We start from the raw sequence: 18022 nt of genomic DNA on the forward strand, positions 1-18022 counted from the left end.
TTATTGCCCTTTAAAGACAATTTTACACAATTTGTTCATCAAGTTTGCTAACATTTAAAAATCTTCTCCTCTGTGATATACAGGTGAGCGATTCAGGCTCTTGAGAGCCTCTTGTTGTTTTTGCTAGGGCTGTCAATGTGTAGTGAAGCACGAGAGTCCCGAGTATTGAATATGATAAAAATTATATAAGTAATAATGGTAAACAGACCTTTTTTTAATTTGGATTTTATTAAGTTAAGCATGAAATATTACAGTTACAAGACTTAGGCAGACATACAATACAGTTAGTTTAATTCCTATAGATATATTTTGTTGTTGTAACGAATGTTTATTTCTTGCTTTTTATTTCACTTATAGATTTATTGATTTGATTGTTGTATGTTTAATATCCAGTGGCAAACATTTCATACTTATTTATATATAATTAGGATTGTTCAATTAAAGATGCACTGTTCTTCATATATGTATAGTTATTGCGAACCAAATGAAACTTTTCCACAGAGTTATCTGCTATTGGTCAATCTATTTAAACTTTTGTCAGTTCTATTGTCCAATTGAATAAATACAATAGCTATTGTTCTCTGTGTAGTTTATTCACTGGGACCTTTCTGGAGGAGATGACTCTGTGGAAAAGTTTCATTTGGTTCGCAATAATTTAAGTACATCACTTCCTTTCTTGAATAAAAGATAAAAAAATAATGTCCCCTAATCAAAATAATCTTCCAAACTTATTTAATCAATTACAGTGCCATTTAATTTAAATGTGAAAGCATTTTCACCCTTGCTGTGTGTGGGTGGGGGGAGGAGATAACATTATGGTTTCTGTCCATATCTAAAAATCCTTGCTTTTAATTTCACTCATAGATTCAACATTCTGGTCGTGGTTGCTTTCCATGCTTTCAACAGTTAGATCTTTGATAGTGAGGTTCGGTATAAAACAATTTTGAAAATGTCATCAAGGTTGAAATATTTTGATGTAGTTAGAATTATTAAGATAATCCTGGACATAGATTTAAGGATGTACACCTCTGAGGAGCCAAAAATTTCTAAAATTAAACTTTTTTTCATAACATGATTTTTGGGTTTATATGACTAAAAAAATAATTGGTGAAGAAAAAATGATATGGTGGTGCATTTCTTTTTTTGCTACAGCCATTTGAAAGTACCCAATTTTGATGATTTTCCAATTTTCCATCAATTGTTACCCATTTTTGGGCTATTATCGTGTAAAAAATAACAGTTTCACAATTAAACTTTTTTTCATACTTTCACTAAAGATGAAGTGGACCATTGATGTGTTTATAACTTAGTCAATCCTTGTATGTTAGATTGCATGTGGTATGAACTTTAATTTTTCAGCATATCATTCAGGAATGATCATTTTGGCAGGCAAGACAATGAACAAATGCCCACTCTTTTTTACCTTATAATTTGTTTTTGCAGGCTTCAAAAGAATGGAGAGTTGTTACAGATTTCTTAGAGAGACTTTGTAACAGTGTGAAAACTGGAACAGAGAGTTTGGTCACAGTAAGTGCAGGTGAGTAATAATGTTTACAATAAAATGAAACTCTTCTTGGTACTGAAGTTTTGCTTGATTAGATGTATATTAAAAAAAGTAAAATTGAGAATGGAAAAACGGAAGGTGTCAAAGAGTCAACAACCCAACCAAAGAGCAGAAAACAGCCCAAGGGGTCTTCAACACTGAGAAAATCCTGCTCCCTGAGGCAGACTGCAGCAGCCCCTTAAACAATGATGTATACTAGTTCAGCAAAATGTTCAGGCAATAGAATGAAAATTCTGACTACCATTAACTAAGCATAAAATTTCAGACTAAGATGTTTTAATCAAACATAGATTTGTATTTCAGAAAATGCTTTCAATATCTGTTATATGCTCCCAAAAAAAATTCAGGAGAATATAGTCATTGCTTTGTTAAGTCTCCATCTATGTGTCAGAATGATTACTTGAGTATCCCTTGCTTGATTAAAAATGAAATTTATGCAGATGGGAGACATAGGAAAGAGGAAGAAGCCTATTGATTTCCTTCAGCACAATTTTCTCATAAGTCTTCCTAAAATTTATATGCAATATATTTTTGATATAAAAATTTCTTGTAGACATTTTGCAACAAAAGGATAGACCCAGGGCATTGACCTTTGACCCTAACCAACATAAAGTGTTGAACTCAGAATTAAAACATCTGTACACAGCAGTAACACGAGCTCGGGTGAATGTCTGGATTTTTGATGAAGATATGGAGAAAAGAGCACCAATGTTTGAGTATTTCAAAGCTCGCCATTTGGTCAAAGCCATCAGTAGTGATGATGTACAAAATTGTAAGTTTTAGTAACTTAGTTTCAGCAACTTAGTTTTGTAAAACTATAGATAAGTTCTCTAATTTTCAAGGACAAGTGTTGGATTTTTAGCCCTGTCTACGACAGAAGGTTAGCATTATATTTTCTGGGTCTTTTATTTGTTCGTCTGTACTATACATCAGGTTTTAGTTTAGGTTTAATGTAGTTTGCCATGAAGTTGTGGCCACATCAACTTGAAACTTAGTACACATGTTCATTATGAACTTCACCCATATTTCTCAGTTCTTGGCTATGTGATAATGCAAAAGGGGCACACACTAGCTCTAGTTTGATTCAACCAATTTACTATTTGTTGGAATTGGTAATTTTGAAAGTCATCTCATTTGTCATTCCAGATTTATTGGACATTATTACAGCCATTACATTTCAAGCAGTTTTTTAGTAAGTCAGTGACTTACTCAAGAATGCTTGGATCAATTTAGTTCACTTCAGAATTATTTTATTGCATGTTGTCACTAACTCAAGTATGCTCTTTTAAGAAATGCTGAGGTTTGACAGAATGGTACATTTTGAATTTACCATCTGGTACAAAAAGCAGGCTATACTTATGTCTCCCCCACACATTTATTATATAATTCACCTTAACAAGCAGAAATGGATCATTGAAATGACTCATTTATCACTTTACAAGTTTTGATCCTTTTGATATAATTCCTATAGTATCCACTGGTGGAATGTTTGCGGAAGAATCTACCCCAGAAGAATGGTTAAAGAGAGCACAAGACTTCATGAAACATAACTTGTATGAAGTAGCAGCTAAATGTTATCGACAAGGAGGTGAACCTTATATGGAGAAAGTGGCAATGTCCCATCAGAGGGCGCTGAAAGCCTCCAGAATAAAGGATAGCCCTACAAAAATGAGAGAGGAGTTTATGTTAGCTGCAGAACAGTATTTAGAAGTCAACCTTCCAGTTTTGGCTGCTAAGTGCTTACAGAATGCCAGAGAGAGGGAACTTCTAGCTCATTTATATGAAAAAATGGGTCAGGTATGTGCAAAAACATTATTATAGTTTGGCTGACTGCTATTTTAGTTAGGTATGAACAGCATGAAATAGGGAGAGAAATTGAAATGCCTCCAGATAATTAATCTAAAAATAAGAAGATTTGGTATGATTGCCAATAAGACAACTCTCCACTAGAGACCAAATTGCATAGAAGTTAAAAACTTAAGGTCACCATATGACCTTCAACAATGAGCAAAACCCATACCGCATAGTAAGCTATAAAAGGCTCAAAATGACAAATGTAAACAATTCAAATGAGAAAACTAACGGCCTGATTTATGTACAAAATAATAAACGAAAAACAAATATGATATACAGCAACAAACGACAACCACTGAGTTACAGGCTTCAGACTTTGGACAGGCAAATACAGAATGTAGCGGGGTTAAACATGTTTGCTGGTGTTAAACCCTCCACCCTATTAAGTTCTCTTTTGGAGGAAAAGGACATCTCATCTTAAGCTGTTTTACCTGGAAGATTTGAATGCAAATAATACATAATCTCCTGTATATCAAGTTAACAAGTGGAGATCATGCATATCCAAGTAAGCGTTGTAATATAATACATAGCCTGCCTCAAACCAAGTTACCTTTGGGGAATAATTAATAGCTTCCATTTAACCAGTTTTAATATATAAGGGTGGAGAATGAACATAATGTTGTAAAACCAATTCTGAAAAAAGGGGGATTGTAAGAAAGCCTACCTTGAACCTATATACCTAGATATAGTAGAAAAGAAAATTTTCATGTGTTTTATTTTCACAAATTTTGGATTAAGATAAAAAAAAAAAGAAGCTGAAGTATACCCTCAGATAAAGCCGAACGTACGATAAAGCCACATATTTTGGCCACTTGAATTAAGAAATCAACAAGAATTATGAAACTGCCAAATAACATCCTTTAGATGTGCATAACACATTAGTCTGTATTCATATTTTTGAATTTTGTCTCACATATTGGCATTAAGGCTTCATAGTTCTTACACTTAGTCTGAAGTTTGTGCAAAACAATAAAACCTGCCAAAATAGTCTACTTTTCAGGTTTTCTCATTAATATTTAAATGTGAGAAACAGTTTTACCCAAAAAAATATTTTGCTTCTATAAAATATTTTACAAAGATGTTTTAAATGAGTGTAAATTATCCTTTTGGGTAAAGCTGATGCTCAAATATATTTGACCAAAAACTATGAGTGAATTTGGCCAATTCAGGTCAAAACATAAATTTCGCCATGTTTATAACATCACAAAAGCAAATGACCTTTTTGCACTAAAGTGGACATATTGTATTACCCTGTTCATTTATCAATAAGATTAGCACAATTTTGAAAGTTCAGCATAATTTTATTAATTTTGCAAATAATGGCTCCTATATAATACCTCCTTGTTTTTATATCATGGCAGATCATGAATGTTTCTTATGCTTATCATGCTCATTTTGGAAGAAAACTGAATAGTAAAGAAATCATAGGCAGCAGAAATTCATGCTATTTGCTCCTGATACAACTAAAAAGTACAACTCCATAGATCAGTAGATTGTATGTTGTTCCAGGAGCTGTGTAAGTTATATTAGTTACTAAATATTGCCTTCATGGAACAAAACATTAATGGTGTAAACATGTGATCAATTAAGACGTTTGTTGTATCTTTGAAAAATATTTCTTGTTCCATTATCAGATTTGTGGAGGCATTTGCATAATTATCATGATTCAGGCAGTGGACATACAAATTCTAGTTACTAGTAAGTGAATATAATTATATTTTTTAGCTTGAAAAGGCAGCAGAAACATACAGAAAGTTGAGGCGTCCAATAGAAAGCAGTGCATGTTATGAGAGATTGGGATTCTTTGACAAAGCTATAGATACTTTGTATGAACAAGAAATGTATGACATGGCATTTGATACTCTCAAAAGATTCAGAATGCAGAAAAAGGTATGCATATTTGGAAAAAAAAATTTAAAAAATTGAAACTTGAACACAATGTCATGGACCATGAAATACAGGTCATTTTGATTTTTAATGGTTTGACATTTACCATTCAAAAGTTATCCCCCTGAGTTAACCTATACATCATTATTTTTGTTTTCCAGGTGTTAATGACAGTTAGTTCCATTTAACTTATCTTTTTGAAGTTTACACAATGTTGTGAAACACCAAATATATGTTATGTTCAAGTTTGGTTTTTGAATTTACCCTCAAGTTTTTTTCTGCCAACAGGGAAATATGTGAACACTAGATCATCTAATTAAAGTTGTCTCACCTACGAAAAAAGTCTCAGAAGGCAAGACATAGGTGTTCCCAATGGCGATGATGGCGGTGCCAGCATCAGCAATTGTTAAGTTTTCTGCCTAAATTAGTTTGATAGGAACTACTTGTGATAGATCAATGATATTTTCTATAGAGTTGCATTACTATTAGTACAACTGTTTTGAGACCCTGCTCCCTAGGTCATGGTCCAGGGACTTCCAATTATTATGCATTCTCAATGTTAAGTTTTCTGCTCAAGTTAGTTTGATAGGAACTACTTGTGATAGATCAATGATATTTTGTATAAAGTTGTATTATAAAATTGTTAGTTATTTTGCTACAGGAATTTGAAGAGAAAGGTAAAGTTCTACCCCAACATTTGAAGGAGCATGCTCCACGTAAAGAGCACACAGAGGAACAGTTAGCTTACGTGTCTGCTGGGATGTACCATACTGCTAGGAATGTTGGAAAGATGTTGGCATCATTAAACAGATTGTCCAGTATTCAGGACAGAGTGGACTTCTTGAGGAAGCATCATAACCATCAGAATGAATATATGTCACATGCTGCTAAAATTCTTAGAGATAATGGTAATCAGTTAATGCTAGTCTTAGTACATGTCAGAATTTTACAGGGCAAAACGTTTCCAAACTTTGTTTAAACCCCTGCTAGTTTAGTCATGTTGTTTGATACTGCTTTCAGTCTGACAGATATCATATTTATACCAACCACCAACACAGTTTTGGGAGTATACAGGAATTAGCTGTCTGTTTTTATACGACTGCAAAAAAATTTTGCGGTCGTATATTGGTATGGCGTCAGCGTCGTTGTCCGAAGACACATTGGTTTTCGCACTCTAACTTTAGTTAAAGTGAATGGATCTCTATGAAATTTTACCATAAGGTTCAATACCACAAAAGGAAAGTTGGGATTGATTTTGGGGGTTATGGTACTAACAGTTAAGGAATTAGGGGCCAAAAATAAGCATTTTTGTAACTTCCAGACATAACTTGTGTGTTAGTGTATGGATCTCTTTGACATTGTACCACAAGGTTCCATATCACAAAGGGAATGCTTGGATTGATTTTGGGGGTAATTGCCTCCACATTTTAGGAATTAGGAGCCAAAAAAGGGGCAAAAACAAGCATTTTTCTAGTTTCATGACAATAACTTGTGTGTAAGTGTATGGATCTTTATGAAATTGTACTACAAGGTTCCATATCACAAAGGGAAAGCTGGAATTGAGTTTGGGGGTAATTGCCTAAAACGTTTAGGAATAAGGGGCCAAAAATAAGCATTTTTCTAGTTTCCAGACAATAACTTGTGTTCAAGTGTATGGATCTCTCTGAAATTGTACTGCAAGGTACCATACTACAAAGGGAAGGCTAGGATTGATTTTGGGGGTTATTGCCTCAAAATTTTAGGAATAAGGGGCCAAAAAGGGGCAAAAAATCAAGCATTTTTCTAGTTTCAGGACAAAAACTTGTGCGTAAGTGTATGGATCTTTATGAAATTGTACTACAAGGTTCCTATCACAAAGGGAAAGCTGGGTTTGAGTTGGGGGTAATTGCCCTAAACATTTAGGAACTTGGGGCCAAAAGGGGCCAAAAAACAAGCATTTTTATACGACCGCAAACAAAATTTTGTGGTCGTATATTGGTATGACGTTGGCGTCGTCGTCCTCATCCGAAGACACATTGGTTTTCGCACTCTAACTTTAGTTAAGTGAATGGATCTCTATGATATTTTACCATAAGGTTCAATACCACAAAAGGAAGGTGGGGATTGATTTTGGGGGTTATGGTACCAACAGTTAAGGAAAAAGGGGCCAAAAATAAGCATTTTTGTAACTTCCAGACATCACTTGTGTGTTAGTGTATGGATCTCTCTGACATTGTACCACAAGGTTCCATATCACAAAGGGAATGCTGGGATTGATTTTGGGGGTAATTGCCTCCAAATTTTAGGAATTAGGGGCCAAAAAGGGGCAAAAAACAAGCATTTTTCTAGTTTCATGACAGTAACTTGTGTGTAAGTGTATGGATCTCTCTGACATTGTACCACAAGGTTCCATATCACAAAGGGAATGCTGGGATTGATTTTGGGGGTAATTGCCTCCAGATTTAAGGAATTAGGGGCCAAAAAGGGGCAAAAAACAAGCATTTTCTAGTTTCATGACAAAAACTTGTGTGTAAGTGTATGGATCTCTCTGACATTGTACCACAGATTCCATATCACATAGGAATGCTGGGATTGATTTTGGGGGTAATTGCCTCCAAATTTTAGGAATTAGGGGCCAAAAAGGGGCAAAAAACAAGTATTTTTCTAGTTTCATGACAATAACTTGTGTGTAAGTGTATGGATCTTTATGGAATTGTACTGCAAGGTTCCATATCACAAAGGGAAAGCTGGGTTTGAGTTTGGGGGTAATTGCCCTAAACGTTTAGGAATTTGGGGCCAAAAAGGGGCAAAAAAACAAGCATTTTTCTAGTTTCATGACAATAATTTGTGTGTAAGTGTATGGATCTCTCTGACATTGTATCACAAGGTTCCATATCACAAAGGAAATGCTGGGATAGTTTTTTTGGGTAGTTGCCTCAAAATTTTGGGAATTAGGGGCATAAAAGGGGCAAAAAACAAGCATTTTTCTAGTTTCATGACAATAACTTGTGTGTAAGTGTATGGATCTCTCTGACATTGTACCACAAGGTTCCATATCACAAAGGGAATGCTGGGATTGATTTTGGGGGTAATTGCCTCCAAATTTAAGGAATTAGGGGCCAAAAAGGGGCAAAAAACAAGCATTTTTCTAGTTTCATGACAAAAACTTGTGTGTAAGTGTATGGATCTCTCTGACATTGTACCACAAGATTCCATATCACAAAGGGAATGCTGGGATTGATTTTGGGGGTAATTGCCTCCAAATTTTAGGAATTAGGGGCCAAAAAGGGGCAAAAAACAAGTATTTTTCTAGTTTCATGACAATAACTTGTGTGTAAGTGTATGGATCTTTATGGAATTGTACTGCAAGGTTCCATATCACAAAGGGAAAGCTGGGTTTGAGTTTGGGGGTAATTGCCGTAAACGTTTAGGAATTTGGGGCCAAAAAGGGGCAAAAAAACAAGCATTTTTCTAGTTTCATGACAATAATTTGTGTGTAAGTGTATGGATCTCTCTGACATTGTATCACAAGGTTCCATATCACAAAGGAAATGCTGGGATAGTTTTTTTTGGGTAGTTGCCTCAAAATTTTGGGAATTAGGGGCATAAAAGGGGCAAAAAACAAGCATTTTTCTAGTTTCATGACAAAAACTTGTGTGTAAGTGTATGGATCTCTCTGCCATTGTATCACAAGGTTCCATATCATAAAGGGCATACTGGGATTGATTTTGGGGGTAATTGCCTCCAAATTTAAGGAATTAGGGGCCAAAAAGGGGCAAAAAACAAGCATTTTTCTAGTTTCATGACAAAAACTTGTGTGTAAGTGTATGGATCTCTCTGACATTGTACCACAAGGTTCCATGTCACAAAGGGAAAGCTGGGTTTGAGTTTGGGGGTAATTGCCCTTAACGTTTAGGAATTTGGGGCCAAAAAGGGGCAAAAAAACAAGCATTTTTCTAGTTTCCAGACAATAACTTGTGTTCAAGTGTACAGATCTCTCTGAAATTGTCCTGCAAGGTACCGTACCACAAAGGGAAGACTGGGATTGAGTTTGGGGGTGATGAATCATAAGGGGGATCAAAAAATTTGGAAGGGGGAATTTTTTTTCCCTTTTTTATACGACCGCAAAAAAAATTTTGTGGTCGTATATTGGTATGACGTTGGCGGCGTCGTCGTCATCGTCTGGCGTCGTCCGAAGACACATTGGTTTTCGCACTCTAACTTTAGTTAAAGTGAATGGATCTCTATGAAATTTTACCATAAGGTTCAATACCACAAAAGGAAAGTTGGGATTGATTTTGGGGGTTATGGTACTAACAGTTAAGGAATTAGGGGCCAAAAATAAGCATTTTTGTAACTTCCAGACATAACTTGTGTGTTAGTGTATGGATCTCTTTGACATTGTACCACAAGGTTCCATATCACAAAGGGAATGCTTGGATTGATTTTGGGGGTAATTGCCTCCACATTTTAGGAATTAGGAGCCAAAAAAGGGGCAAAAACAAGCATTTTTCTAGTTTCATGACAATAACTTGTGTGTAAGTGTATGGATCTTTATGAAATTGTACTACAAGGTTCCATATCACAAAGGGAAAGCTGGAATTGAGTTTGGGGGTAATTGCCTAAAACGTTTAGGAATAAGGGGCCAAAAATAAGCATTTTTCTAGTTTCCAGACAATAACTTGTGTTCAAGTGTATGGATCTCTCTGAAATTGTACTGCAAGGTACCATACTACAAAGGGAAGGCTAGGATTGATTTTGGGGGTTATTGCCTCAAAATTTTAGGAATAAGGGGCCAAAAAGGGGCAAAAAATCAAGCATTTTTCTAGTTTCAGGACAAAAACTTGTGCGTAAGTGTATGGATCTTTATGAAATTGTACTACAAGGTTCCATATCACAAAGGGAAAGCTGGGTTTGAGTTTGGGGGTAATTGCCCTAAACATTTAGGAACTTGGGGCCAAAAAGGGGCCAAAAAACAAGCATTTTTATACGACCGCAAACAAAATTTTGTGGTCGTATATTGGTATGACGTTGGCGTCGTCGTCCTCATCCGAAGACACATTGGTTTTCGCACTCTAACTTTAGTTTAAGTGAATGGATCTCTATGATATTTTACCATAAGGTTCAATACCACAAAAGGAAGGTGGGGATTGATTTTGGGGGTTATGGTACCAACAGTTAAGGAAAAAGGGGCCAAAAATAAGCATTTTTGTAACTTCCAGACATCACTTGTGTGTTAGTGTATGGATCTCTCTGACATTGTACCACAAGGTTCCATATCACAAAGGGAATGCTGGGATTGATTTTGGGGGTAATTGCCTCCAAATTTTAGGAATTAGGGGCCAAAAAGGGGCAAAAAACAAGCATTTTTCTAGTTTCATGACAATAACTTGTGTGTAAGTGTATGGATCTCTCTGACATTGTACCACAAGGTTCCATATCACAAAGGGAATGCTGGGATTGATTTTGGGGGTAATTGCCTCCAGATTTAAGGAATTAGGGGCCAAAAAGGGGCAAAAAACAAGCATTTTTCTAGTTTCATGACAAAAACTTGTGTGTAAGTGTATGGATCTCTCTGACATTGTACCACAAGATTCCATATCACATAGGGAATGCTGGGATTGATTTTGGGGGTAATTGCCTCCAAATTTTAGGAATTAGGGGCCAAAAAGGGGCAAAAAACAAGTATTTTTCTAGTTTCATGACAATAACTTGTGTGTAAGTGTATGGATCTTTATGGAATTGTACTGCAAGGTTCCATATCACAAAGGGAAAGCTGGGTTTGAGTTTGGGGGTAATTGCCCTAAACGTTTAGGAATTTGGGGCCAAAAAGGGGCAAAAAAACAAGCATTTTTCTAGTTTCATGACAATAATTTGTGTGTAAGTGTATGGATCTCTCTGACATTGTATCACAAGGTTCCATATCACAAAGGAAATGCTGGGATAGTTTTTTTGGGTAGTTGCCTCAAAATTTTGGGAATTAGGGGCATAAAAGGGGCAAAAAACAAGCATTTTTCTAGTTTCATGACAATAACTTGTGTGTAAGTGTATGGATCTCTCTGACATTGTACCACAAGGTTCCATATCACAAAGGGAATGCTGGGATTGATTTTGGGGGTAATTGCCTCCAAATTTAAGGAATTAGGGGCCAAAAAGGGGCAAAAAACAAGCATTTTTCTAGTTTCATGACAAAAACTTGTGTGTAAGTGTATGGATCTCTCTGACATTGTACCACAAGATTCCATATCACAAAGGGAATGCTGGGATTGATTTTGGGGGTAATTGCCTCCAAATTTTAGGAATTAGGGGCCAAAAAGGGGCAAAAAACAAGTATTTTTCTAGTTTCATGACAATAACTTGTGTGTAAGTGTATGGATCTTTATGGAATTGTACTGCAAGGTTCCATATCACAAAGGGAAAGCTGGGTTTGAGTTTGGGGGTAATTGCCGTAAACGTTTAGGAATTTGGGGCCAAAAAGGGGCAAAAAAACAAGCATTTTTCTAGTTTCATGACAATAATTTGTGTGTAAGTGTATGGATCTCTCTGACATTGTATCACAAGGTTCCATATCACAAAGGAAATGCTGGGATAGTTTTTTTTTGGGTAGTTGCCTCAAAATTTTGGGAATTAGGGGCATAAAAGGGGCAAAAAACAAGCATTTTTCTAGTTTCATGACAAAAACTTGTGTGTAAGTGTATGGATCTCTCTGCCATTGTATCACAAGGTTCCATATCATAAAGGGCATACTGGGATTGATTTTGGGGGTAATTGCCTCCAAATTTAAGGAATTAGGGGCCAAAAAGGGGCAAAAAACAAGCATTTTTCTAGTTTCATGACAAAAACTTGTGTGTAAGTGTATGGATCTCTCTGACATTGTACCACAAGGTTCCATGTCACAAAGGGAAAGCTGGGTTTGAGTTTGGGGGTAATTGCCCTTAACGTTTAGGAATTTGGGGCCAAAAAGGGGCAAAAAAACAAGCATTTTTCTAGTTTCCAGACAATAACTTGTGTTCAAGTGTACAGATCTCTCTGAAATTGTCCTGCAAGGTACCGTACCACAAAGGGAAGACTGGGATTGAGTTTGGGGGTGATGAATCATAAGGGGGATCAAAAAATTTGGAAGGGGGAATTTTTTTTCCCTTTTTTATACGACCGCAAAAAAAATTTTGTGGTCGTATATTGGTATGACGTTGGCGGCGTCGTCGTCATCGTCTGGCGTCGTCCGAAGACACATTGGTTTTCGCACTCTAACTTTAGTTTAAGTGAATGGATCTCTATGAAATTTTACCACAAGGTTCAATACCACAAAAGAAAGGTTGGGATTGATTTTGGGGGTTATGGTACCAATAGTAAAGGAATTAGGGGCCAAAAATAAGCATTTTTGTAACTTCCAGACATAACTTGTGTGTTAGTGTATGGATCTCTCTGACATTGTGCCACAAGGTTCCATATCACAAAAGGAATGCTGGGATTGATTTTGGGGGTAATTGCCTCAAAATTTTAGGAATTAGGGGCAAAAAAAGGGGCAAAAAACAAGCATTTTTCTAGTTTCATGACAATAACTTGTGTGTAAGTGTATGGATCTTTCTGAAATTGTACTACAAGGTTCCATATCACAAAGGGAAAGCTGGAATTGAGTTTGGGGGTAATTGCCGAAACGTTTAGGAATTGGGGGCCAAAAAGGGGCTAAAAATAAGCATTTTTCTAGTTTCCAGACAATAACTTGTGTTCAAGTGTATGGATCTCTCTGAAATTGTACTGCAAGGTACCATACCACAAAGGGAAGGCTGGGATTGATGATGGGGGTAATTGCCTCAATATTTTAGGAATTAGGGGCCAGAAAGGGGCAAAAAACAAGCATTTTTCTAGTTTCAGGACAATAACTTGTGTGTAAGTGTATGGATCTTTCTGAAATTGTACCACAAGGTTCCATATCACAAAGGGAAAGCTGGAATTGAGTTTGGGGGTAATTGCCCTAAACGTTTAGGAATTTGGGGCCAAAAAGGGGCCAAAAAACACATTTTTCTAGTTTCCAGACAATAACTTGTGTTCAAGTTTATGGATCACTCTGAAATTGTACTGCAAGGTACCATACCACAAAGGGAAGGCTGGGATTGAGTTTGGGGGTGATGAATCATAAGGGGGTTCAAAAAATTTGGGGGGGGATTTTTTTTTTTTTTCCTTTTTTTTCCTTTTTTTCCTTTTTTTTTCTTTTAAAATTTTCCATTTTAAGTTGGTTATTTCTGATTTATATTTAAAAGCAAATAATAATGATATGGTAGGAGATACACACCAAACAGGATGTGTAAATTATTATATAATAAGTATTGTGCAATAGCAAGAAATTTTCAATTGCACAGTATTGCACAATAGCAAGAAATCTTCAATTGCACAGTATTGTGCAATAGCAAGAAATCTTCAATTGCACAGTATTGCGCAATAGCAAGAAATATCCAATAGCACAATATTGCGCAATAGCAAGAAATTGTCAATTTTACAGTATTGCGCAATAGCAAGAAATATTTAATTGCACAGTATTGTGCAAAAGAAGATACTTCGTATAAATTGCTTATTTCTTGACCAATTTCAATGGGGTTTTATTCTTGAATTCTTGGGGTTCTTTAATATGCTGAATCTAACCGTGTATTTAGTTTTTGGATTTTGGGCCCCGTTTTTAAATTGGTCCACATTGGGGTCAAAAGGATCCAAAATTAAACTTTGTTTGATTTCATCAAAAATTGAATTATTGGGGTTCTTTGATATGCCGAATCTAACCGTGAATTTAGATTCTTAATTTTTGGTTCCATTTTCAAATTGGTCTACATTAAGGTCCAAAGGGTCCAAAATTAAACTTAGTTTGATTTTAACAAAAATTGAATTCTTAGGGTTCTTTGATATGCTGAATCTAAACATGTATTTAGATTTTTGATTATGGGCCCAGTTTTCAAGTTGGTCCAAATCGGGGTCCAAAATTAAACTTTGTTTGATTTCAACAAAAATTGAATATATGGGGTTCTTTGATATGCTGAATCTAACCATGTACTTAGATTTTTGATTTTTGGGCCCCGTTATCAACTTTGTCCACATTGAGGTAAAAAGGGTCCAAAATTAAACTTTGTTTGATTTCATCAAAAAATGAATTCTTGGGGTTCTTTGATATGCTGAATCTAACCATGTATTTAGATTTTGGATATTGGACCATAATAGGTGAATGTCCAATTTAAAATTTTTAAGTTCTTAGACCACATTCATTCTGTGTCAGAAACCTATGCTGTGTCAAATATTTAATCACAATCCAAATGCAAAGCTGTATCAAGCTTGAATGGTGTGTCCATGGAGTGAATGGATCTCCATGAAATTTTACCATAAGGTTCTATACCACGAAAGGAAGGTTGGGATTGATTTTGGGGGTTATGGTACCAACAGTTAAGGAATTAGGGGCCGAAAAGGGGCCAAAAATAAGCATTTTTGTAACTTCCAGACAATAACTTGTGTGTAAGTGTATGGATCTCTCTGACATTGTACCACAAGGTTCCATATCACAAAGGGAAGGTTGTAATTGATTTTGGGGGTAATTGCCTCAAAATTTTAGGAATTAGGGGCTAAAAAAGGGGCAAAAAACAAGCATTTTTCTAGTTTCATGACAATAACTTGTGTGTAAGTGTTTGGATATTTCTGAAATTGTACTACAAGGTTCCATATCACAAAGGGAAAGCTGGAATTGAATTTGTGGGTAATTGCCCGAAACGTTTAGGAATTTGGGGCCAAAAATAAGCATTTTTCTAGTTTCCAGACAATAACTTGTGTTCAAGTGTATGGATCTCTCTGAAATTGTACTGCAAGGTACCATACCACAAAGGGAAGGCTGGGATTGAGTTTGGGGGTGATGAATCATAAGGGGGTTCAAAAAATTAGGGGGGGGGGGTTTCTTTTTTTTTCTTTTTTTCCTTTTTTTTTTCTTTTAAAATTTTCCATTTTAAGTTGGTTATTTCTGATTTATATTTAAAAGCAAATAATAATGATATGGTAGGAGATACACACCAAACAGGATGTGTAAATTATTATATAATAAGTATTGTGCAATAGCAAGAAATTTTCAATTGCACAGTATTGCACAATAGCAAGAAATCTTCAATTGCACAGTATTGCGCAATAGCATGAAATCTTCAATTGCACAGTATTGGGCAATAGCAAGAAATATCCAATAGCACAATATTGCGCAATAGCAAGAAATTGTCAATTGTAAAGTATTGCGCAATAGCAAGAAATATTCAATTGCACAGTATTTTTATAAAAGAAGATACTTTGTATAAATTGCTTATTTCTTGATCAATTTCAATGGGGTTTTATTCTTGAATTCTTGGGGTTCTTTAATATGCTGAATCTAACCGTGTATTAAGTTTTTGGATTTTGGGCCCCGTTTTTAAATTTGTCCACATTGAGGTCCAAAGGGTCCAAAATTTAACTTTGTTTGATTTCATCAAAAATTGAATTATTGGGGTTCTTTGATATGCCGAATCTAACCGTGTATTTAGATTCTTAATTTTTGGTTCCGTTTTCAAATTGGTCTACATTATGGTCCAAAGGGTCCAAAATTAAACTTAGTTTGATTTTAACAAAAATTGAATTTTTAGGGTTCTTTGATATGCTGAATCTAAACATGTATTTAGATTTTTGATTATGGGCCCAGTTTTCAAGTTGGTCCAAATCTGGGTCCAAAATTAAACTTTGTTTGATTTCAACAAAAATTGAATATATGGGGTTCTTTGATATGCTGAATCTAACCATGTATTTAGATTTTTGATTTTTTGGTCCCGTTATCAACTTTGTCCACATTGAGGTCAAAAGGGTCCAAAATTAAACTTTGTTTGATTTCATCAAAAATTGAATTCTTGGGGTTCTTTGATATGCTGAATCTAAACATGTATTTAGATTTTGGATATTGGACCATAATAGGTGAATGTCCAATTTAAAATTTTTAAGTTCTTAGACCACATTCATTCTGTGTCAGAAACCTATGCTGTGTCAAATATTTAATCACAATCCAAATTCAGAGCTATATCAAGCTTGAATGTTGTGTCCATACTTGCCCCAACTGTTCAGGGTTCGACCTCTGCGGTCGTATCAAGCTGCGCCCTGCGGAGCATTTTATTTTTCTTTAAAATTTTCCATTTTAAATTGGTTATATCTGATTTATATATAAAAGCAAATAATAATGATATGGTTTGAATAGGTAAATTAAAAATTTTTAAGTTCTTAGACCACATTCATTCTGTGTCAGAAACTTATGCTGTGTCAAATTTTTAATTACAATCCAAATTCAGTGCTGTATCTAGCTTGAATGTTGTGTCCATACTTGCCCCAACTGTTCAGGGTTCGACCTCTGCGGTCGTATCAAGCTGCGCCCCAGCGGAGCATTTTATTTCTTCTGTTCAGAGGCCTTGTAAGGGCAACTCATTAATGTAAAATAAGAAGATGTGGTGTGATTGCAAATGAGACATCTATACACCAGCTATGGTTGCCGTACAACCTTCAACAATTAGCAAAACCCATACCACATAGCGAGCTTTTAAAGGGCTTAACACAACAAAATTTGAAACCATTCAAATAATTGCTGGATGTTTCTTGATGAAACATTAAACAGTCATATAACAGTACCTGAGGATGTGGATAAGGGAATACATGATCCTAGGTATAAACTTACTTTTTAGCTTACCTAACCCAAAGGGTCAATTGAGTTTTTCTCATCTTATCTCATATGACGAAACACTCTCTGAAGATTTGCATAAGGGATATAATACTGGTCCAACATGTGAAAGGGGAGATGATTGAACTTATTTATGTCAGTATTCCAATGTATATATCTACCTGAGGTTGTACACAAAGGAATTTTAATCCGAGTTCAACCTGTAAAAGGCGACATATTTAAATTTGGGAAGAGGTGGGTATCCTTTTGTGAGTTCATTCACAGTTTTTGTCTCGCCTTGACAGAGTCAAAAAGCAAGACATAGGTATGCTATTTCCAGCGGCGGCATCAACAATGTATTAGTTTGTGATTAGGTCTAGTTCATGGTGAACCACTAGTGGTAGGTCAATGATATTTGGTATGCAGTTGTATTAGCTGTGGCACATCTCATTTCCATGGAGATTATTTGGCCCTGCCCCCTCAGTCAAGGTCTATTGACTTTGAAACTTTGCTTAGTTTACATGTATTAGTTTGTGATTAGGTCAGTTTATGGGAAACGACTAGTGGTAGGTCAATGATATTTGGTATGCAGTTGTATAAACATTGGCATATCTCATTTCCATGGAGATTATTTGGCCCCGCCCCCTCATTCATGGTCTATTGACTTTGAAACTTTTGCTTAGTTTTCATGTATTAGTTTGTGATTAGGTCAGTTTAAGGGGAACTGTTAGTGGTAGGTCAATGATAATTGGTATGCAGTTGTATAAGCATTAGCACATCTCATTTCCATGGAAAATATTTGGTCCTAACCCCTCAGTCATGTTCTATTGACTTTGAAACTTTTGCTTAGTTTACATGTATTAGTTTGTGATTAGATCAGTTTAAGATGAACCACTAATGTTAAGTCAATGATATTCAGTATGCAAATGTATTGGCATTTGCAAGTTTCATTTCCATGGAGATTATATAACCCCACCCCCTAATTATGGTTCATTGACTTTTAAACTTTTACATAGTTTACAAGTTAATGTTTGTGTTTAGGTTTGTTTTGT

At 35.5% G+C, this 18022-nt stretch overlaps 1 protein-coding gene and 1 long non-coding RNA gene across 7 annotated transcripts in view; both read left to right on the forward strand.

Annotated features, from left to right (window-relative positions):
- LOC127707379 (TPR and ankyrin repeat-containing protein 1-like) overlaps positions 1–18022 on the forward strand; it is a 129916-nt gene that overhangs the window by 88544 nt on the left and 23350 nt on the right. Inside the window, exons 24-28 of the mRNA XM_052211867.1 lie at positions 1444–1537; positions 2118–2336; positions 3036–3361; positions 5144–5308; positions 5967–6213. Coding sequence (XP_052067827.1) covers positions 1444–1537; positions 2118–2336; positions 3036–3361; positions 5144–5308; positions 5967–6213 — 1051 coding nt within the window. The remainder of the gene's footprint in view (positions 1–1443; positions 1538–2117; positions 2337–3035; positions 3362–5143; positions 5309–5966; positions 6214–18022) is intronic.
- On the forward strand, positions 6374–16711 carry LOC127707814 (uncharacterized). 6 transcript variants are annotated; one of them, XR_007985036.1, is made up of 6 exons: positions 6374–7148; positions 8010–8171; positions 8333–8654; positions 9859–11200; positions 11362–11683; positions 12890–15562. It is a non-coding gene; the product is annotated as an uncharacterized LOC127707814 (long non-coding RNA). The 6 variants fall into 6 exon arrangements; XR_007985027.1 differs by lacking the exons at positions 6374–7148; positions 8010–8171 and adding an exon at positions 16125–16711 and having other exon boundaries at positions 8201–8654; positions 12890–14375; XR_007985028.1 differs by lacking the exons at positions 6374–7148; positions 8010–8171 and having other exon boundaries at positions 8207–8816; positions 10171–11200.

This window comes from Mytilus californianus, unplaced genomic scaffold (genome assembly GCF_021869535.1).
Source record: "Mytilus californianus isolate M0D057914Y unplaced genomic scaffold, xbMytCali1.0.p SCAF_1, whole genome shotgun sequence".
NCBI lineage: Eukaryota > Metazoa > Mollusca > Bivalvia > Mytilida > Mytilidae > Mytilus > Mytilus californianus.